Below are 23,606 nucleotides of genomic sequence, written 5' to 3'. Positions count from 1 at the left end.
ATAACAAAATGCCGTTCCTAAATTCAAGTGGCCTGAGTGGCAACAAATAAACAGAAATCACATCTAGATTTATAGAGAGAGTGTAAAATAAGCTTATAAAATAATGTTTTATGTATTATTCACTATGGCATTTTATAATGGTAATGTGTTCAGTTACGCAGTGCATTCTACGCACATGATTGTAAATTGGGAAATGAATTATGCTGTATCAGGGCTGGGGTTAGTACTAGGCAGCCGCCTGGAGCGCCTTCATCAAGAGACCACCGGCGCAGAAAGGGGCGGGGCCAGTTGAAGAGATCACCAAAATGAAGGGCGATATGCAGAGAGAGGGAGTTTTAAGGGGTTAAAGTGACATATGGGACGTCTACCATGTCTCAAATGAGACCTGAACCCTGCAAACTGATCTGTCAAAATTCTATATTTGACAACTGAAACGCGCATGTTCCAATTGTGCACCCGTAGTGCCTAAAAGACATACCCTACCCATGTATACAGGGCATTCCTGTACTCTGGGGGTGTTTCTAAATACCTATCACAAGTTGTTTCAGTCATTTCATGTGACCAGGAAAAAAAAAATTACTGAAATTCTGTGTTTGGATAGAATGGGTTTGTTAAAAATGGGGAAAAAAATACATTTTATTGCAGTGTTTAGGACAGACTGGCACTAAAATGGTTAAATAAAACGTGTTAAAATGCCTCTAGTAAAATACTTTGGGATGTCATCTTTCAAAAAATATATACTTTTGTTTAGCAGTTTTTCTTTTTCTGGCCACTTTTGAGGCAAAACACAGCATACCACATTTAAGAAAAAAATCTTGTTTAGAAAGAGCGATTTGCGTCATTCATGTTTAACCCTGTAAGTGCCCAAAATAACGAAAATACCAGGCATATGTGGTGTTTCCAAAAACAGGACAAATACCTAAATATACTTTTGGAGGTTATATAGTTTTTATAGGTGAAACCCACATTTTTAGATATTTTTTCATACTAAACGATGGTTTAAATATATATATATATATATATATATATATATATATAATTATTATTTCAAAAGAAAGCCCTACTTGTGCTGAAAAGAACACAAGGTTTAAATATATATATATATAATTATTATTTCAAAATAATAGCACATGGTTTAATATATATATATATATATATATATATATATATATATATATATATATATAATTATTATTTCAAAAGAAAGCCCTACTTGTGCTGAAAAGAACACAAGGTGCAATGACACGTTAATGTAAATTTTACGTTTTTTAATTCTTCTGTTTGTTTTTAACACCCAGTTTGTTAAATTATTTTAAATTTTAAAAAAGAATAGCATATTGTTATTTATCAGATTATGAAAATTATCGTTACTTGCAGCTCTAATTGCTGTTCGTCTAAACAGAATTTTTGTATATTTTCCACTCTCTAGGATGCCGAACACTGTGCTTTGGGCCGTGGATATTTGGGGAAAGGTCTACAATCTGTCTACAGACGGACAGCACTGGGAGGCGTGCAAAGATGGCCAACTGGAGTTCAAACGTCTGTCTGCTGTTTGGCAGGGCTGCTGGGGGATTGCCTGCAACCACCAAATATATGTCTATGTGCATTCCAGCGACCTTCCCATCCGATACCAAGAAGAAACCTACGAGAACCAGGTGCACATATCAACCTGTCAAATTATGCCTAAAACATGAAAAATGTCTTTCGCCCCTCCAGACACTTGTTGATCTTGTTGATGCTATTGCCTAATTGTTTGTGTAAGGAATCGACATCTGAAATGCATCTCTGTTTTCAGCGTTGGAATCCAGTGGACGGATTTTGCGAAAAGCTGCTTCCCAGTGACCGCTGGCAGTGGAGCGACGTCACCGGCTCGAAACACCAGCAGCTGGACAGTTTTGAGCTTCCGTCACCCCACTGGGAGTGGGAAGCGGATTGGTATGTGGATGAGAACTTCGGAGGAGAGCCCACAGAAAAAGGGGTGAGACTCATATCCATTTGACAGCGTGAAACTAATCCTAAATCAAATGGTGTCGATGAGGACTTGCAGTACCTAGAAGCTAGCTCACCTGAGGCAGACTTTAAAGAGCTGTTGGTTGCTGGTGAGATGGAAAACACAACGTCTCGTTTAGTTGTGGCCCTTACAAGATTTCACGAACATCAGAAGAACACATTGTTTTGTAATGTTGGTCGGTAGTTATTATCTAAGCTAATTAAATTAGGACTGTCCAACTTACCTCTGCCACCCATTCCTTGGGGTCCGTGTTTTAGGCGGACTTGGTCACCAACGGGACAGTTGCAGGCGGTGTCCATGTATTGTCTGCTCCTCAATGTGGAAGGATCCATGTAAGACAGAAAATGGATTAAATGTTTTGGCACAAAAAAAGTGTTTGGTTTACACTACCCTCACCATGTGTCTCGTCGCTGAACTTCTATAAGATTCCATAGCAGGTTCTGCTAATCTGAAGACGTTCTTTCCATTCGCTAACTGCCGCGTCCCCTGTCTTATATAAGTATGGCCTCAGCCTCATTGACTAAAAAACATAAAAAACCATATGTTCAATTTTAAGAAATATTTTAAAAAGAAGAGAAATCAGGTTTTTTTGTCCCTCGTGTTTGTATTGTATTGTAACAGTGAGTTTTGTTACAAGCTAGAAATCTACAGACACTGTCCTTTACAGAGGCAGCGAACGGCATATGTCATAGATGTCTTCAGGGTTATATAGGGACTCTTATTTGGTCTGCCATTAATAGTGCTGGTCCTGCCCTAGCTCTGTACCCATGGAGGTGGCATTTGTGACAGCAATGTGACAGTGAGTGAAGATGATGAGTTGCAGAGGGTAAGGTGAGGTGTTTCTCATATCCCGTTTTCCGCTTACCATGAAATGACATTAAAATGGTCCAATATAGACAAAAAAGCTGCTCCCATGAGGAACCGCATCTCTTTATATTCACTTCATGTTCCTGTTTGGCAGGGCTGTGACTAAGCATTCCCTTTTGTGAATAGTAGTATTTGTTGTTTATTACTGCATCGGTAATTGCTGTATATGTGTTTTTAGGGATGGACATATGCTATAGACTTCCCAGCAACATACACAAAGGATAAAAAGTGGAATTCTTGTGTGCGTCGTAGGAGGTGGATCCGATACAGGAGATACAAGTCAAGAAATAGCTGGGCAAAGGTGAATGTTGTCTTTCTTTTCTGAGTGAACGGTGACACAATGCCAATAACTTTTTATCATATGTTAGAACTTCGATAAAAAAAATATCTCAGGAAAGACGTTTTCAGTGGTAATTCTGTATGGCATGGTAGCCCTTCATTAGTCAGTGTCTGTGCGATTAAGACCAATTCATTCCTTTTGTTCGTCCACAGACAGTATGATTACCAATCGTAGAGCCTAGCAGAGCTATTATATATATTAATAATAATCTAATAATACATCGGGTTTTTTTAAGAAAATAGCACAATGATTAAGTGTAATAAAAAAAAATGCTGAGTGCTTATTCTTTAACATAAGAATACAATTTACTCTACCTACATTTAGTAACTGATGATGTACAGATTATGACTTTTGAGCATGCTTTCCTTATGTACTGGACTTAATAACAGTGCATGTAACTTTCTGCTCATTAGATACCGTCCCACGAAGACAACAAGAAGTTGCCAGACCCATTTAATGACATTTCAGTTGGCGGGTGGGAAATCACTGATGAACCTGTTGGCCGCCTGTCAGTATGGACTGTTTCTTTACAGGGAAAGGTATGAGCTTGATTTACTAAACTGTCACCAACCGGAGACACTCATACCCACTAAACAATCTAAGTTCCTTGACAAGAAGGACATCCAAGGGAAGACTAATGGTTGTGCATGTTCTCTCAATTTTGTTTGGAACCTAATTATCTATTTTTTTTGTGTATTTGTCATTTGCCTTGGAAAGGTCCAAATTATTTACTATGAGAAAAAGTTTATCATTTCTAAATAAAGTTGCCTCAAGAAAGGGTTTCTGTTCTCAAATAGAGTGAAAGTTGACAGGAAAGTTGTGTTTCGGTTGCTTGACTTCACTATGCATTATGAAGGTCCAACCCCAGTGAGCTTCTGCTGCGGTAAGCGTTTGGCTGGCCCTGTATAATTTATAGTTACATTTCATCAACCATTGAATCATGCCTTTTTACAGGGCCAACTCAAACCTTCATGCTGGTGCAAATTGCCAGGGGTTGGCCCTTCATATTGAAACATGAAATGAGAAAATTAAAACCACAACTCCTGGTAAATTTGCCTTTAGTGAATTAAACCCTTTATGAATGACTTTGCGGTTCTAGTGTTCTCGTTTCTTTGTGAGTAGGTATCCCGCTGCTCTAACTATAACCTTTCCTTGGCAGGTGTGGTATAGAGAAGATGTTTGCCACGATAACCCGGAGGGTTCCTCCTGGGCCGAAGTGGACACACCAAGTGAGGTCATACAGATTAGTTGTGGTCCGTATGATCTTCTGTGGGCTTCCCTCTGGGAAGGTCAAGCCATAGTACGGGAAGGTATCAGCAGGAATAACCCAAAAGGTGAAACTAATGAGGAAGACTTACACCTTGCTACTACCTACAGTAGTAATAGAACCATGTGGCATCACGAGTTTAATAATCATAAGCAAAACATGGTCCAATAAAATGTCGTCATTTTTATTTTCATTCTATGGTTGCTAAGCAGTAATAATTTTTAGTCTAGTTTTATAAATTACAGTGTTAAATTAATAACTTGTACTGGCTTCTTTTGCCAGTAATGGATTGGCTAAGTCCCCAACTACCATCCCTGGACTAATTGTGCTTTTGATTCCCATATTTTTGTCCCTGTCCTCGAGTGAAATTACATTTCTTTCTTGTTGTTTACTTTATGCTTTAAAACATTTTTGACACTTTTTTTCAAAAGAAAAAACGTATTTGATGCATGATGTCAGTAAGCACAGCTATGCACATAGTGTCTTATTTGGCAACATAATGGCAGAGACACTATAGACTGAGAAAAACAGAGTACTTTACTGTATGGAGCTTTCTGGAAATGGCATGGTGCTACAACAAACTTTCATCAAAGTCTTGCATGGCATCACAATGAAACACATGCACACTACAGTGTCTACCAGCAGTGTTAGTATGTAAATCGGCAGGGAATTAAATTCATTATTGAGAATAAACCGTGGCAACACTATAACACCATTTCTTTTTGTGAATTTCCTGTTTTAGGAAGTTCTTGGACCATCGTCGAAGCTCCAACTCCTGATGATGGCATCATGCATGTGTCAGTTGGTGTAAACGTGGTGTGGGCTCTGACCAAGAACCACAAAGTAAGATTTCAAACTGTGGCTGAAACATATAAAAAAAAATAAATAAATAAACAGTAGACCTGTCATGTAGGTGAGCTTCATGGAACTTGGTCCACCGCAGCTCGAAGGAAACTTGTTGGATACTCCTGCATAAGACACGTGAGGAATAGGTTGTTTATCTGCTATGCCTCCTGACTTAATGTCTTTATTTCCACATAAGTATCAATTTAAGAACATGTTAAACTATTGCTTATTTTAAGCTGCAAGGGTGCCTTTTGTTACCTGGGATCTGTTGAGATCTGTATGATTATCATGACATTTTTATAGGTTTTCTACATACTAGCCAGTTTCAAATAACAACGCTTAATCCTGTGTGTAATGGTCTTCTCCCCAGGTTTGGTTTAGACGAGGAGTGAATTCCCACAACCCATGTGGCACCAGCTGGATCGAGATGGTAGGAGAAATGTCAACACTGAGCGTAGGATTAAACGACCAGGTATTGTTGTATGTTAAATTACCATGTTAAACTTTAATTAAGGGCAACCCAATCATAACAGGCATGCAATGTAAACAATGAAAAGAAATAAAGAAAGTTAATGTAATGAGTTATATAACTCCATACAGAGTAGAATACCTAAGAAATTGAATCTAGGATTATAGATGATTCCATTTGATGCAGGTCTGGGGTATTGGATACGAGGACCGCGCAGTTTATTTCCGTCAAGGGGTAACTCCGAGTGAACTCAGCGGGAAGACATGGAAAGCCATTGTGGTACCCACTGGAAATGAAAAGTCAAACACAGGAAGTGCTTCTAGCCTCGTCAGGTAAGGATACGCCTCGTCAAGTATTGCTCAATAATGTTTGTGCCCGACTTATCTGTAATTTGCATGTGAGTTGAAACTTTCCAACTGATCAACCCGGCAAGCTTGTTTTTTTTACAGCATGTTATGTTTTCCCTGACTGCATCAGATCTGCTATATTGGTCGTTTAATGGTTCTATGGTTTGTATTAAACATGGCCAGCAGGTGGCGCTAAAGACAAGCAAGATTACAGTTTTAAATGATTTACCAAATTCAAAGGGCGGATTTTATGTTAATAGATGAAATAAATTATTTTACCTTTGTCCTTCCACAATCTGTATAACACTCATTTCCCTTCATTTAGTGCAGGGTGTTTCTTTGGAGATGAAGTGAAGGAACACTCTGATTCACCTGCTCAGTCCGATCTAGACAGCTCCTCAGAGGCGGATCATCCAATTGCAAAAGAAGACCACCCCTGTACCTCCTCATCAGTAAAGGTTACAGTTGGTGAGCATTCTGAAGATCAGGCTGGCGAGCAAGATGTAGTTACAGACGTGGACCCTCAACAACCGTCTAGCCCAAGCATTGAAAAGGTCTCTGAGGAAGCATCTGTACACCCAAGGAACTCTGGGCTGAAGCGGGGAACGCCTCATTGGACCAGCATCGATTTGGTTGAGGCGCGCGTGAACCCATTCCAGACTGATGAAATTGCCCACCTGCCACTGCTTGGGACTTTCACTGAAGGAGCAGAGGAAACCTTTGGGAGTGATACATACGCTTTGTGGTCCTGGGTGTCTGGGGGTGGTTGTCTTGTTGATATACCTACCACCCTGAAGTGGTTCACTCGACAGACAGGTATATTTTTGTGTTTAAAAGCACCCTCCCATGCATTAGTAAAGCCAAATTCAAAGTTACGCTTGTTTACGCAAAGAACCTTATCAAACTGCGGCCCTCCAGCTGCTGCATGACTACATCTCCCATAATGCTCCTTCAGCTAAGGGGCTGGCTGAGGAGTATGGGAGATGTAGTCCTGCAGCAGCTGGAGGGCCGCAGTTTGAGAACCCCTGCTTTAGTGGTTTGTAATACATTTTGGTGGACCAACATTCATGAAGTAAGATGTACGGTTACTTAAGTTTTCAAGACCTCAGAGGTCCCTTTTTCAAATAGCGAAGACAGAAGATGATACTTTATTGTGAATTACAATATTTTATAACTTTTATAATAACTTCAGGGATATGTTGCAGGGATGAGGCTTGATATCTTTTGCTTAATTTTTTTCTGCTCCTGTTTGTATTATAGGCTTGTTGGCATCCATGCAATCTATGTCTTTGTCCATTACCCCGTCTCACACGGCGGCGTGGAGGAAACAGATATTCGAGCAGCTCAGTGAACGCTCCAAAAGAGAACTTGATAGTTTCCGCCACTATGAACAAGCTGTGGAGCAGGTATCGGGAACAAATCATGGAAACGCAGATCTAGTCTGCCCTGTTTTCGTAATGTAGAGTCTCTGACCTGATTCAGTCCTTGGTCTTGTCTAAAATTCAAGAGCCATATAACTATCCCATGCATGTTTAAATTCCCTTACTCTATAAACCTCTACCATTTCTGATGGGAGGCTGTTCCATTTCTCTACCACACTCTTAGTCAAGTAAAACATCCTTACATTACATGTTTTTGATCCTGCAAACCATTCACAATTTTATTGGCCGTCCTCTGAACTTTCATCTCTCTGGAGATGGGATCTCCAGAACTGTACACAATACAGGTATAGGCCAGGTCTGATTAGAGATCTGTAATGTAGCACAACCACCTCCCTCTTGCTGCTATTAATGCCTCTAGCTATATACCCGAGCTGGCATTTCACTGTTGCATTGTATGTTTTAAATGACTGCTCTGCCCTTATAGTTGGTATTCTTACTGCCAGCTACCTCCAGCGTTGACTCAGGCAAGAATCCTAAGGGTCTAATGAGTCCCATCGCACAAATGCCCAGAAAATGCTTTTAAAAGGAGACCTTTTGTGTCACTGAGAGGCTATTTCTTACACACACAATTTTTTTGTGCAAAGCGAGGTTTGAAAAATCCCCTCCACACACAGGAGCCGGTCCCAAAATGCAGATGCCTGGAGTCACATGACTCCCATGAAACTGCAGCTTCTCAGCAGTGCATAGGAATGAAAGGCAGGCTCTGGACACAAGGCCAGCTCTGTATAGAGCAAGTTCATGTGTCCTGCAGATGAAACCCTAGGCTCCAGGATGCAGATGCACAATTGCTTTGTAGATCCCTGAGCTAGAGAACATGTATATGGCATAATATTCTTCTTTATGGTGATGCTTATTTATGACATCTCCCTATGGTTTTTACACCCCCCATGTTTTGTTTGCAGTCTGTGTGGGTTAAAAATGGAACTCTACAGTGGTGGAGAGACTGGAAGCCATACAGGTGGATTGATGTCCGTGTGGCTCTTGAACAGTTCACCGGTGTTGATGGCTCCCGAGACAGCATCCTCTTTATATACTATACACACTATGAAGAGAAAAAGGTATATTCTCTGCACTGCTAGGGAAATCATAATAGGGCTTTCTAACCTCTTCTAAGACTACAAATATGTGAAGAATATATGACAGACTAAACCAGTAAAAACAGCTCTGATTTTTCTGCCTGGCTTGGGAAAAACCAGCCCTTGTGTTCACATCTATCCATCCCATCATCTGTACCTTAGGTTCCCTTTGCGGCACTACAGGTTCACTGGCTATTTATGAATTATCTGATGTCTCTGTATCAGAATAAACTGCTGTAATTTAGATTTTATGCAAGGCGGCCAACTATATTAGTCTTCCTTTTAGAAAGTAATATATCTATTAAGTGAGATTTTTATTGCCTTCTAGGTACAAGAAAAAAACACAAAAAGCATCTTAGTCCCCATGGAATAAAATTGTCCAAAATTGCATTCTGGCTAAACCTAAATGATATTGTTTTATGATAGACACATGTGTAGCATACTTTCGCAGTGATATTACAATATATCTGGCAATATATCTGGAGATTGTACAAATTAATGCTGTGTGCAGTTATTACCCTGTCTTTTTAATAATATGTATTTTTCACGCTTGTAACCACTTTTTTCCATAATCAATTCTATTACAGTACATTCACGTGTTCCTTAATGAAGTGACAATTTTGGTGCCTGTACTAAGTGAGAATAAACACACTTTTGCCATTTATACTCCTGAAAGAACAAAGCAAAGGTGGCCCGTTCGATTGGCAGCTGCCACGGAAGAAGAGATGCATGACTGGGTAAGGAGATACAATTGCTGACTGTGGACTGGTAACTTGTCTTTACTTGACGCACACCGCAAGCCCAGGGTAAAATGTCCCACTAACATTTTATTTACATTTTGCAGCTTGTCCTCTTAAATATGGCCTGCTGTGAGAGCAGAAAAGTACAGGGTCCTGCATCTAACCAAGCTATCTGGTCTGTAACTTGCAAAGGAGACATATTTGTGAGTGAGCCAACTGCAGAATTGGAGTCTCAAGTGAACCAAAGGTCATGTGACCAAATGTAAGTTACTTTGTGGAATCGTGGAAGGTTAATGTAAATTGACATCTTATACATGTTAACTGTCTGCCAGTAGACCTAAGCCTGAAGACTCAGATTCAGCTCCTGTCAGGGTAGTGATATTGCTTTTGCAATCAAATAATTAACAATCACTGTAAACTATGTCACTCAGAAATTTGCTTAAATATCATGAAAACCTAATGTGTGTAACACTCAGGAACTGACATCCCTCATCTGATCAAAATTTTACCTGGGAAAAAAAGAAATTGTGCATTGTTATACTAAACTAAATACTGATATACTAAAAATACAATGATACCCTTATGATGTCACAATCAAAAGATCTGATTAGGATGTCATAAAAAGACAATAAAACCCTTATGATGTCACCATCAAAAAATCCCTCCTATAATGTCATAATAAGACATTGTCACAATCAAAAGATCCCTTTGACATCATAATGATAATACTATGATACCATTTAGATGTCAAAATAAAAAGGTATGATTATGATGTCATTATGATACTATGATGCCATTATAGTGTCTCAATCACATCACTCGATTCTGTTGCCATAATAAAACAACAATGCCGTTATAATGCCACAATCAAAAGATCCCTTTAGGCAATGATGCCATTATGTCACAATCAAATGATCCAATTATGATGCTATTATGATAATACAGTGTTAAAATTATGATGTCACAATCAAAAGATCATATGGTGTCATAATGATAATGTTGTGATACCATAATGTCGCAATTAAAAAGTACAATTATGATGTCATAATGTTAAGACAAAACATTGTAATGTGATAATGGTGTCATTATGATGTCACAATCAAAAGGTTATATTATGTCATAATCTTAATACAATGATACCATTTATGTCACAATTATAATAACCCTTTTATGTCATAATAAGACAATTATACCATAATGATGTCACAATCAAAAGATCTGATTATGATGCCGTAATGGTAATACAATGATACTATTATGATGTCAAAATCAAATGATCACATTTATGATGTAGTAATGATAATGATACCCTATTGACGTTGCAATCAACCTATGCATTGCAATCTAAAACTGGTGCACGGTTTTAAATGTGGTCTTATACAGTAACCAATGGAATTGTCCCATCAGCAGCAGTGTTTTCTTAGTTATTTTGTTACTCACGACTTTACAAAGTTTGCACAAAAATAATCTTTATTCATTATTTTTTTTGCATGTTAACAAGCATGAGGTAGCTACAGAGACAATATATCTTTAATTACAGGTTTTGGCGTCAAATCGGAGGTCATCTCAGAATGGTGGAAAGTAGCAGCAGCGGAGTGCTGTGGGGCATCGGCTACGATCATACAGCCTGGGTTTATACCGGAGGATTTGGAGGAGGGTTCCTACAAGGTAATTAAAAAAATGACACTGAGATACGCATGAATGGGGCAACAACCTATCAATGTCTGCTTTACATGCCACAAGAAAAAACTGAAAAACACAGTTTACATAATTACTTCTCGGAAGGATTTTATCCGCATTACTAGGAATGATGTATCTAATGCTGCATTTCTTTAAAAAAAAAAGCTGAAACAGCACCTCTCAAATAATAAAATATGTTTTTTATGCTGGCGTTTCTAATGCTGTTAGGATCTTTTATTTATTTATATAATAATAATATTTATATTTATTTATTTTTCTTGCTCAAGGGTATGCCAGCAGCACAGATAATATATTTCCACAGACTGATACAAAATGCGTGTATATCTATGAAAACCAGAGATGGAATCCTATTACCGGATACAGTAGTATGTAAGTATCTGTTTCAGTTTCAGACAATCTAGATATCAGTGAATTGAATGCACTAGGGGGAAAGTCCTTGACAAATACTACCTGGTCAGCATCTCCTAACGGTCCTCACCACCCATCCCTACATGGAGCATGTTCTCTGCATGCTGCAATCAATGGAGGCTGTGCGGCTCAGCATAATCCTCCATAGTGTTAATGGGCTGGTTGGGGAGATCAGAGATCTCCCTTGTAAGCGATTCCCGGTTTTGAGGCAGGGGGGCCTGAACCTGCTACCCCAGGCCTAGTCGACATAGGCCAGAATATGCTACTGCAGCCTTAATCAGATGCTGTGCATATCCTGTAGGTGCCTGCATTACATAGTTGTGCAATTATCCAGGTGGAAGAAAGACACAAATCCAACAAGTTCAGCCCATTTAAGTACCTGTGTAAACAGAATAGGTAGCTCAACAATATAGAGGGTAGGGCCAAATGAGAACTGGTGTTGAGATAAGGTTTACAACCTAAAGCCAATGAGTATAAAGACTATTACTGTTCTCTAATAAGGTCCCTGAATGGTATGTTAGAATACAGCTGGTGTTGTGTGTGTGGTGATATAGAATGTTTAAAAGTATCCAATCAGTAAAACTGTGTGCAGTGGTTTAGAAGCATAGATACATTTATTAAAACAAATACAAAAAATTAATACAAAAAAATAGGGCCAGCTGCAGGGCCCTTGCAGCTAGACTCTAAAATAAATTGCGTAAAATAACTTTCCTATAAGATCTAAAAGGGTATCTCGTTATGATAAAATAGGTATAAAAAGGCATCTTTTTCCCATATCTGGTACAATATTGGGGGGAAAATACTTATTGGGTTTTTTTCCTTCTTGTGGATAAACATAAACAGGTACTTAAATGGGTATAAAGACTATTACTGTTCTCTAATAAGGTCCCTGAATGGTATGTTACAACTCTTTAATACTTGCATTTGCTAGAAAGGCATCCAACCTTTTTTAAAGCATGAGCTGAATCTACCAAACCCAATTCAATTGGCAGTGCATTCCCCACCTTACCTGTCCTGATTGAAAAAAAAATATTTTCCCTTTGCTTAACATTCATTACTTCTTTCTTCTAACCTTAGATGGTGCCAGTGTCATGAGCTAGCTGTTAGCGGCATTGGATGTGGATGACCGCAGTATTAGTACAGATTGAGGCAGTTTGAATACCTCTGCTCTAAAGAATAGTTTCAATGCTCTATTAATACTTATGGCTTGGGGCTCACAGTGCCGTGTATTGAGGTCTTGTTGCAGAAGACATCTCTGACCATGTGTTATGCCTCTTATTGCAGCGGACTTCCAACTGATAGATACATGTGGAGTGACGCAACCGGGTTGCAGGAGTGCACTAAAGTTGGTACAAAGCCTCCTTCCCCACACTGGACTTGGGTAAGACTTATTTTTATTACCTTTATGAAAACCTGCAGTTTTGTACCATGAAATCAGTTTCCTATTACTGACATATTTCAAATTGTATATACAGACAACAGCTAGATGTATGGCCTTTACCCCCAGCTTGGATTGGCAGAACGGCAAATATCTTTTGTATAATTCATCTCCCTCTTCCATAGTCATCATATGTTAATGATTTTATGCACTTTGATTTTGCTCATAATGGCAGATAATTTACCGGTTGAATTTATAATCGGCACAAATTTTACCACAGTTCCATTTGGGACTGTAAACATACTTTTTGATAACCAAGACTCCCTCCAATGTAAGGCTACGCATTTTTCCCGACTGCAATTTGTTAATAATAATTTTTACTCATAAAATAAAGTTCTGTATTAGATACCCACCCATACCCAGCATATGTCAGAAGAGCATAGCTCTTATCTTCTGTCCCTGGGACTTTTCTTGTTTGGCTTTGCCACCAGCTGCCACTATACTCCTTCCTTGAGGTAAAAATTGTCCTTTAATTGAAAACTAAATTAAAGAACTAAAAATGACGTTGATTAAAAAAAAGACTCAAACTGTAGATGATTTTAACAAACGCTGGACAGATCCACGCCACCCGTGCAAAATAGCAACTTAATTCCCTATCCTACAGAGAAAAGAAATATCGGCTGAAAATCATGACCTTTTTAAATCCTTTATGCAAACAACATTATGTTAAGAATTATGTCTATATAGGACTAAGCGCTTTAAATTCATTTGATGGAATGGTATTTATATCAATTATGAGGTTTAATTGGTCTATCCTTTACTTCCACCTTTATATGAATTGCTTAACTGGGTAGTAGTCATTTGCATTTTCTACAAAAATGATAGATTAGGTATTGTTGTGTATATTTCATACATCAAAGATCCCATTATTTGATGGACGTTTTATTCTAGAACCTATTAAGAACATAGTTTCAGATAAAGAAACATCAATCTCTTTTTGTATGTCTGCGATATAATAAACTACTCTCCATTTTTTAAAGGTCTCAGATTGGTATATAGACTTTAATATTTCTGGTGGGACAGATCGAGAGGGGTGGCAGTACGCGGCGGACTTTCCAGCGTGAGTATGAGAGCCCAAGCTTATTAACACTTTAACCTTAGTTTGTTTTATATTTTTTAGTGTCATATTTAAATCATTAAAAGCAATGAAAAGTAGTTATTTTTGTTTGATTCCCTAAACGAATCTATACATAATGAAGGGCCGTTATTTGAGAGTTTCTCCAGCAGAGAGGCCGAGTTGACCTTGCACACTACAAGGTTTAATCAGCTAAATCACATTTACTTTGCACTATAGCAGGTCAACTTGGTCCTTGTAGGTCCTTCAAAATGCATTACTTCCGCACAAGCATCAGACCAGCCACTGCAGGGTTAATCTGAATTTTGGATCTCATAAAAGTGAATGTCATTGCAGAGAATGAGAAGTTTGTTGGAATTGGCATAGGAATTATTGAAAAAAAACAATGCATTCGGTCAACACAGTACAGTGTATGGTATACTGCGAGGTCATCTTGGGGAACTGACAGTTTGTGTACTTTTCAGATCATACCACGGATACAAGACCATAAAGGATTTTGTGAGACGAAGACGCTGGGCAAGGTATAAGACCGATGTGACTGTTGGGTATTAAAGATTTTCAGTAGCAGCAAAGTCTATCTGGCTTCCATAGAATATATCATAGATCCTATTTTGTATTGGACCTTTTTGGTAGTAAAGACAAAAGTAACAGATAGTTGTTTTGCTATGTTACTTTGTCTGAAATTACTTTTTTGCACTATTATCATAACACACAGACCTGAAGGGGCGTCCAAGTTTTATCTGCAGTGGGCCACTTCATCAGAATTGTATCAGTGCGAGGGCCGCACTCATTTTTCACTGTGAGAAAATATGGCCTTTAATAAAATATGCAGATTAAAATAAAGTAAATGACACAAAACCTTTACTAACAGCAAACACACTCTTTTTATACCCAGGCAACTAGTAAATGCTGGAACCTAGGCATGATGGGACTGTGATTGCTGTTAGCAATCACACTCCTATTATCCCAAGTCAGCCAGTACATGCTGGTACAGGGTGGCTGTAAGTGCAGACCCCATACTGCTGGCAGCATCAATACACAAGGGGGCAGCTAGCCAGGTTTCAGGCTGACTTGGCATGATAGGAGTGGGATTGTTAACAGCAATCACAGTCCCATCATGCGTAGGTTCCAGCACTTACACATCCATGCTATCACACACACAAATTCATTCATTCACACATTCATTCCCTCAATCAGGCATACTCATTCAAACACCCTCCCCCACCCCCTTACCTGCACTACAGCTCTCTTAATGCCGATCACAGACTTCAGCAGGGGGCACGGCCTCCCTCATTCCCCCACAGAGGAGACAGGACCGGAGCAGAGAATAGACCCTCCCACAAGTAAGCAGGAGGGCTCTTGTGATCCTGGCTGCCGATCTCACGCGGGCCGCACCTCGAGGTCCCGCGGGCCGCATTTGGCCTGCGGGCCGCATGTTGGACGCCCCTGCCCTAGGAGATGGAGATAAACTGTGGCAGAAAGCACCACTGAGACATCCATAGAGTAGCATAAGACCTTGTTTAAATGTACTCTATGGCTTCTCTATGGTGAGTGATGGCAAGACCGCCAAAAGGGTCTCTGATTACATGGCGATCGATTTAAGAAGGATACAGAATTGTATTTAGTTTACCTTTTTATCTTTTTTATGAAGATAAGCATGTATCTGTCCCGTGGTTGTGGAAAGTAGCCGCCACTAGATGCGTTGTTAATGAAGTGATGGCAAAACTAGTTTTCCGATATCTGCTGACTGACTCTGTCCTGTCTCACCAGGAAATGTAAAATTGTTACGAGCGGGCCTTGGCTGGAGGTTCCTCCCATCCCCTTGCGGGACATTTCCATATCATCGAGCAGGGAAACGGAAACGGAATCCATAGCTCTGTGGGCAATCAGCAACAAAGGAGATGTTTTGTGCAGGCTTGGGGTTACAAAGCAATGCCCGGAGGTATTATTAACACCATTGTTGTCCAACCATTAAAGGAATGATTTAAAAATATGTAGTCGGAACTGTTCTTCAGTAGGTGACTCCAATTATTTAAATACTAAACCGCAGGAGCCAACATACCACATAGAACTTTCACTACATTATTTTTTCTTAGAATATAAGAGCCTTGGCTACTTATCATTTAGGGATGTTTACTTTCGACACCGAATGACACTGACTTTTTACCTTGCAGGGTTCCTCATGGCTCCATGTGGGCACAGACCAGCCTTTCATCTCAATATCGGTAGGAGGATGTCTCCAAGTCTGGGCAATCGCCAGGGACGGATCCGCATTCTACAGGGGTTCAGTGTCCGCCAAACAACCTGCTGGTAAAGAAACTACATTTTGAGACTGGAACAACTATATGAATGCATAACGAAGTTCTTTACTGTTTAAGCAATGGGCCATAGTACATGCTACATGGTGGTTTAATTTAGATAACAGAACATGCCGTAACACAGAGTGTTGTGCTGTGAAATTTCTTCTAGGTTTAATATTAGGCTAGTTAGTCAAAGAACCGGTGGTAAAAAAAGGCCAATTTGAAAGATTTGGGTTTGAAGCCCAAGAGAGAAGTGAATTATGGAGTACAAATAACCATAAATGCAGCAAAGATAGAGAGCTTAGAATTAGAGTCCCTTAATCGTTTGAGACCATGGTAGTAGCGTCTTAAAAATAACGCCCCGTTAAAAGGTAACAGCGTTTTGTGTTTAGTAGAGAAAAGAGGTCTTGGTGTGGGATACGGAGAACCTGAAAATGAAGAAAGATTTGGAGGGAAAGGTCTCCATAAAATTAGACAGACATTGGGAACTAAGGGGAGAACTTAACACTTAGGAGAAAGTGAATGAATGACAACGTGATTTGAAGGAGATAGTTACAATACAATTGGCAGTGGACTCGTGTCTATAGAATCAGGAACAGGCGTGGTTGAAGTGGATTGGTTGGAACGATATCAAGAAAGAGCAAAAAAAATAAAATAAAAGAGAGAGATGAAAGAGAAGTTGCATGGAAGGTGTCTACGCAAGCACTCTTTATTCACGGTGAGACATGAGTGGGGAAAACAAACCTGGCATAGAGAATATATCTGCACACAGCTGTAACCACCAAAGCAAACCTGTCATTATAGCCATAATTTATGAGTTCTAACATCAAGCACTTTACCAGTGAGCCTAAATGTCATGTACACAGGAATGCTAACCGTACTCTTTGCCTTGTGGATACCCGCGGGCTCCTCTCCACGTTACATGACACCATATGTACGGAATACTAAGAAGCAATAGGCAAATAGCAGTATTATATCAGAGGTGACCTTCTCCCAGCATTAATAAGAAGGCAAATATGTATATATGACAATGGTAAACAATCAACGCGGGATATTCTACCACCACTTTGAAACTGATAATCTTGATGTAAAAAAAACCTAGGACAATCTAACCGATTCCGGCCCGTGTCTTGCACAATATTGTTTACTCAGGGAAAGTTTGGCAAGAGGCAGCACTTTAGCTGCTGGATTGCAATTCCTGTCACACTTTCAGATCTTTGCAAGGCTGTCCAAAATCAGCCCAACAGCCACTGTAAGTCCCACAATACGTTTTCTGCCAGCTAATCGATTGTGCGCAGTGCGTTGTATCTTTACACGCTGTGTTTCGTGAACACTGGAATCATACTTCCTACTCACTAAATCAGTGATATATTTTTTACCACTTTATACTTTTTTTATGGCATGAGAGACATTCGGTAAGTGATGTGCAGTTGTAATAAAATGTACAATAAGCGTGCAAACCTTGACATAGCTGGTCCCTGAATAATAGTTGATTGTGGGATTTAAATATTTAAACCCCCCGCTTCTCTAGAATTTTTGTTTTTGTTTTTAATTGAAAAAACTAAACTCCATGATCCAACCTCCTTGTGGCAAAATATGTTAAAAACGTACCTTTTGTTTTGGTTAGAACATAATTTGTCAGTCTAACTTTTTTCTTTCGTCTTGTCAAGGGGACAGCTGGTACCACATACCCTCGCCCAAAAAGCAGAAGCTGCAGCAGGTCTCCGTAGGACAGACGTCAGTGTTTGCTGTGGATGAAAATGGTAAGCTCCAAAAATGGCTGAAATGTTGTTGTTTAACATTTAAAAATTGTGCAGTACTTTTTAGTATTTGAATTTTTCTTTCTTTAGTTGGTAACGTCACCTGCACCAAAATTGAATGTGTTATTTACTCCCACAAAGGCTTAATAAGCTTCCCTTTAGTGCATGCGCCTATGGGCGCTTGGTATTTAAATTTGACCCAAGTGTTTTAGAATCTCATTTCAGCTCAAACCAACATCCCGATAATCACTTTATGTTGCGCTGGGTAATGTTTAAAAGTCAATGCAAAGTATAGGCTTCTCTCTGATTGTCGAGCCAATGTGATTAATATACATAAACTATGTAGGTAATACTACACTTTTTTTTATTTTAAGGTAATTTGTGGTTTAGACAGGGGATTACCCCAAGCTACCCTCAAGGCTCTGCATGGGAACACGTGTCCAACAATATTCGTAAGGTGTCGGTGGGACCCATTGATCAGGTACGTACTATATGAATAGATGACTAACCCCAAGGGAATTTTATTCTTTAAAGAATTAGCCATGGGAATGTATGACTACATGTGTTCTGTAGTTTTTGTTTCTTAATATTAATACATCTCACCAGTTCCCAATTAAATTGTATTTTCTTGTGTAATTTTCAGTTGTTGTCTCTCCCAAAATAATCCTTTTGTGGGTTTTTTTCTTTTACTTCATGTAAATCGTAGGTTTGGGTGATTGCAGACAAAGTGCAGGGCTCTCGCAGTCTGAGCTGTGGAACGGTTTGTCGGCGGCTAGGGGTGCATCCAATGGAACTTAAGGGACACACATGGGACTATGGAATCGGGGTGAGTGGCACCTTGTGGCATCTTAACCTCATGTCCTCTGCGGAACCCGGCAGGGTCTCTCTGTGAGTCAGATTAGGCCAGGGCCATTTTTTATTTTTATAAAGCTCTAATTTGGGAAGCAAACAGGTCGTGGGATCATATCTCTGGTCCAACACCTTTTTTCACTCATGCTGCTCATATATGTAAATCTTGTATTGATTAAGGCTACATTGGATACATTGACCACCACCTTTTGTATGTCTCAATAACATGCCTGTTTGTGCAAACCTCTTTTGCCTTTTTTGTATTGTGTCTGTGTGTGTGTGTATATATATATATGTGTGTATCTATGTGTGTGTGTATATATATATAACTGTTAACAATCATTGTTACCTTAGAATCTCAATCATTTTGAATCCCACAAAAGTACATCTGAGATTACCAATGTATCCTCCTTATTGTCTCACATGTTGGAAATCATTTGTTAGTACTTTTGTTGTTTTTTTAGAATAGCTGTGTAAGTGAGGAACATTGTACCCTGGCATTTACACAAGTCATGGTAATCTTTTTAAGGATATCAGGCTTCATAAAACAAAATAGCTAAACCACAAAGATTTTACAATCCTTTATATAATACGCTTGCATTTTATTCCTTAATCTTTTTTGGCATCCTTTTTTGTAAATGTTTGCATTTAAAATAATTTCTCACCTTAGGTCAGAACATTAACCCTTAAGGAGAAACTAACTTTAAAAAGTCCCTCTATACTTTTATGTTTTATTAAGTCCTGTATTTCAATTTACTTAAATATAAAAGTATTACAGTTATGAAGTATTAATAAAAGATTATAGATGTGGGTTTCTAAGCAAGTAAGTGAGAATTTTGGCAACACAATTATTTTTTCATTATTTTAAAGGAAAGATTATTAATGTCCTCCATAATTTATAATAATAGCACTTTTAATATTAATATCCATTATATTCGGCTTATTTTTTTTCTTCTATATTTTGTGTGTCGTTGCCAGTATCTACCTGCCTCCTGGGGTAGTCGTTTCTGGTCTTTTGCACCGCTATCTGTACTGGGAACATATAAAAACTGCAGCATAGTATGTAAAAAGCCCTTCTCTGAATATGTCATCATATGTGTGTTTTAGGGCGGCTGGGAACATGTCACCGTAAGAGGGAACATGGCGCATAGCAGCATTCAGCCAGAGAAAGACATCGATCAGTCTGCGGATCCACCTGATGAACAACCGGGAGAAAATCATTCCTCATTAACAGCCAGCTGCTAGATGCCTGCGCGCCCAGTCTCAGTTTAAATGCTAAAATATATGGCGGTTTAATAGCCATGGTCAAAAATTTTAGTTATTGGCAAAACCTGTTTATTTATAGGACGTTTCATATAAAATCAGACTGTGTCAAAAAATGTAGCCGTCAAATCAGTATACTGTGAAATCTTGGTCTGTAGAAGCCCTTTCTGCCCCGGTGAACTGATTTTGGATTATGTAGCATGAAAAGCTCCGGCTATAGCCAAGCTATAGCTCATGGCATCCTGAGTCCTGAGCATGGTTGCTTGTTAGCTGCACGATAACAGAAAGGACTTTACTTTATCTTGAATTTGGTGAATATCCACAGGGCCATCTGTTAAAGGGGAAGATTTTGTCCACCGTCCCTTTCTTCTTTCACTATAACACTATAAATGCGTTTTTTTTCCATGGCTCGTAGTTATGTGGCTACTCACAAGTTCCCAGCACCTTTTGCCATGTCTGCTAAGTTATGCAGTGAACCCAGCAGCACTCCATCCGTGGATTCCACACAGGCTGAGGTGTCTGCATGGGAAGAGGAGGCGTTTAGTGTGTCTCATTAAAATGCTGCGATTTAACATAGGATAAAGGGTAGGAGAGCTTCAATATATCAGAATATAGTCAAAAATAGAGAAAAAACAGCATTGTATCCCTTGTTTTCTTCTAAAACCAAGGAGGGAACTTGACATTTGGTCTTCTGGAGTTCCACACCGCGTACTATGCCTAGCTGTGCTTTAAAATGAACGCGTTCCTCCGCATTTATGACTGTTTCAAGATGTCTTGCCCACACTCCTTGCCAAGAAATGGCCGTTAATAAACATTTTAATCATGTAAAACTCTGCCTGGCCCTCCCATATAAAGAGTATGGTTTAATGGTGGTTAAATAGTATGGTTGGAAAGAAGCGCTGGAAGCATACTTGCTTAGAAAGCCTATTGCTGCCTGTGCTAGCTGCGGTGGGCTTTACCCTCAATACCGTTACATTAACGGTACTTGTTTAATTTAGTAATATCATCTCTAGTCCCATGGCTGAGTCCTATAATATTCTCTCCCGTACGTTCACATTGTGAAAGGGTTAGTTAGAGTTCTGTAACTGGTGTCCAGAATATTTTTATTATATGTGTTGAAGTTTCTACCCCCGGATCAGTTACTTACTTTAATTTGTTACCTGTGTTCAAGCAGATGCCGAGAAAAACGCTGGACAAATCTATGTAGAATTCTGGGCATCTGGATCTTGTTTATTTTAATATATTTAATATATATTATTTTATTATTTTTCTGAACCAAGAAGGGCACCAGGGGCGGGCTGGGCAGGGGGGCAATTGCCCCCCAGGCCGCCCGAATTCTAATCTAAACAGCCGCTGGGTGCTGATGCCGCCTGCCGGCGCTACTTTAATACTTTTTTTTAAAATGTAATATGGCAAGCCGGATCGGCTATTAAATGAAAAAAAAAATAGTATTAAAGCAGCGCCGGCCGGCGGCATCAGCACCCAGCGGCCGTATGCGATGGCCGCCAAGTGATGGGAGCAGCGTGGGGGGTGAAAGCTCCGCCCCCTCGCACTCACCTTTCACCCCTCACGCTGCTCCCATCACTATGCGGCCATCACATTGTTGGAAATCGAATCTAAACGGCCGCTGGGTGCTGATGCTGCCGGCCGGCGCTACTTTAATACTTTATTTATTTATTTTTAGTATGGCAAGCCGATCCGGCATAATAAATAAATAAAAAAAAGGATTAAAGTAGCTCCGGCCAGTGGCATCAGCACCCAGCGGCCGTTTAGATCAGTTTTCCAGCAGTCTGATGGCCGCATAGTGATGGGAGCAGCGTGAGGGGTGAAAGGTGAGTGCGAGGGGGCGGAGCCACTTCACTTCACTTGCCCCCCAGGCCTTAGGCTGCCAGCCCTCCCCTGAAGGGCACGTTTCTAATGATTATTGCAAGAAACTATGCTGTATCTTCCATTATCTACTGTAGATTTCTAGTTCTCTTTTAATACCCACATTTTACTTCAAGATAACACAATCAAGATAACACAGTGACCTAAGAGTGTACAAAGGAAAAAAGTAATATTTTCTATTTTAAGCAGCAAAAACATGGAGGATGTCATGGTGCTTGTCAACCAGATTAACACTGGATTTTGTTCAGGTGTCTATTCACTAAATGGAGAGTTGAAGGGTCTACCCCTGGGAGCGTGTGCTGTAGGAAGAGCTTGGCTGGCCCTGCATAATGTATACTTTAATCAGTGAGATTTCTACAAAGTATACTCATCCAATGGATTATGCCATTTATGGGGCCAGCTCAGCCATTCGTTTGAAATTTGCCAGAATTCTTGTGTCAACTCAAAATGTGGAATAAACTCAAATGTTGCCTAAATACCTCTCAGTAAAGATTATACTAGTACTGTTTTTCCCCTTATTTGGTGAGACATTTTGAACATGTTATGTTTAAACAACTCCATGAAGTGATGACGTTTAATTTATAACAATGCAATGTACAGCAATATTATAGCTTCGTTGTATATGTCTTCAGTATTTGCCATTGTGTAAATATTAAATCTAAGTCATAATTGGTTTATTATATATATATCACTTTTATCACTTCTTATAAATTCTGCTAATGCTGAATCCGTGTGTTTCGGCTACTGGCCAAATATCGATAGGGTACTAACGCGATCACGATGCCCCCGTGCTTGTGTCTGTCGCCTGTCCGACCATTGCAGGGGTTTAAATGGTCTGCGTACCTTTTTGGGAATTAATCGGCCGGTCCTTTACCTTAGACAGCCCTTACCGGAGGTCATAAATTGGAGCTGAAAATGGTTGGGGTTTATTTACTAAAGCGCGTAATGCACACATGTCCTATGAAGGGCCATACCCAGTGAGCGTTGTCTTGTTCAGTCTCTAAGATTACTAAAAAACTCCTGAAAAGCTGCAGGAATGATGGTAGATAAGAGCCATTTTTTCCTGATGTAGAGACTCGGATCATAATTAGTCTTTGGGTTTCTCTTATCTTCAGGATAGCCATGCGCCTAAATCCCCTCACTCCATTAGTCTTCCGATCTGAGGCTCTTCTACTTTCCTACCATCCTGTGAGTAAAGTAAATCTTCCTTACACTACATCTAAGCCCCTGACCCTGTAGTTTGAGATCATGACCTCTTGTTCTAACACTTCTTGTCCTGCGAGAAATACGTCCATCCTATACTTGGTTGCAGGAGACCCTTATTGTGTTTGTCCTTCATAACACGTCGAAGGTTGGGTTTCCAGCTTGGGTTTATTTGTTTCCCCCGCCACCTGAGGAGGAGCCATCAGAAGCCTTCCAAGTGTTCTATAGCCTAGCCTTGGGCGAGAGCAAACATGGAGCGCACACGGATGGTTACTTAACCTTCAAATTGATTATTTTTTAGTTTTGTATAACTATTA

At 39.6% G+C, this 23,606-nt stretch overlaps 1 protein-coding gene across 1 annotated transcript; it reads left to right on the top strand.

The window, feature by feature from the left end:
• Window positions 1–1,430: 1,430 nt before the first annotated feature.
• On the top strand, window positions 1,431–20,181 carry LOC149283499 (tectonin beta-propeller repeat-containing protein 1-like). The gene is made up of 24 exons (XM_089497455.1): window positions 1,431–1,655; window positions 1,796–1,978; window positions 3,057–3,179; window positions 3,632–3,757; window positions 4,378–4,552; window positions 5,228–5,328; window positions 5,702–5,803; window positions 5,987–6,132; window positions 6,473–6,963; window positions 7,408–7,553; window positions 8,492–8,647; window positions 9,253–9,402; window positions 9,510–9,667; window positions 10,946–11,073; window positions 11,373–11,475; window positions 12,799–12,895; window positions 13,933–14,012; window positions 14,492–14,548; window positions 15,798–15,969; window positions 16,202–16,337; window positions 17,998–18,090; window positions 18,462–18,568; window positions 18,794–18,913; window positions 20,044–20,181. The coding sequence occupies exons 1-24, from the start codon at window positions 1,431–1,433 to the stop codon at window positions 20,179–20,181; spliced, it is 3,513 nt and encodes a 1,170-aa protein (XP_089353581.1).
• The last annotated feature ends 3,425 nt before the right edge of the window (window positions 20,182–23,606 follow it).

This window comes from Sceloporus occidentalis, unplaced genomic scaffold (genome assembly GCF_023333645.1).
Source record: "Sceloporus occidentalis isolate IW3139 unplaced genomic scaffold, rSceOcc1.0.p SCAF_103, whole genome shotgun sequence".
NCBI lineage: Eukaryota > Metazoa > Chordata > Lepidosauria > Squamata > Phrynosomatidae > Sceloporus > Sceloporus occidentalis.
The sequence above is the reverse complement of the archived record's forward strand: the minus strand, read 5'-3'. Positions and strand labels throughout refer to the sequence as shown.

Coding starts and splice junctions, on each gene's coding strand:
- LOC149283499 (XM_089497455.1), top strand. CDS start 1,431: ATGCCGAACACTGTGCTTTGGGCCGTGGATATTTGGGGAAAGGTCTAC. Junction 6,133..6,472: donor AGTGCTTCTAGCCTCGTCAG/GTAAGGATACGC, acceptor CCCTTCATTTAG/TGCAGGGTGTTTCTTTGGAG. Junction 18,569..18,793: donor CGGTGGGACCCATTGATCAG/GTACGTACTATA, acceptor TGTAAATCGTAG/GTTTGGGTGATTGCAGACAA.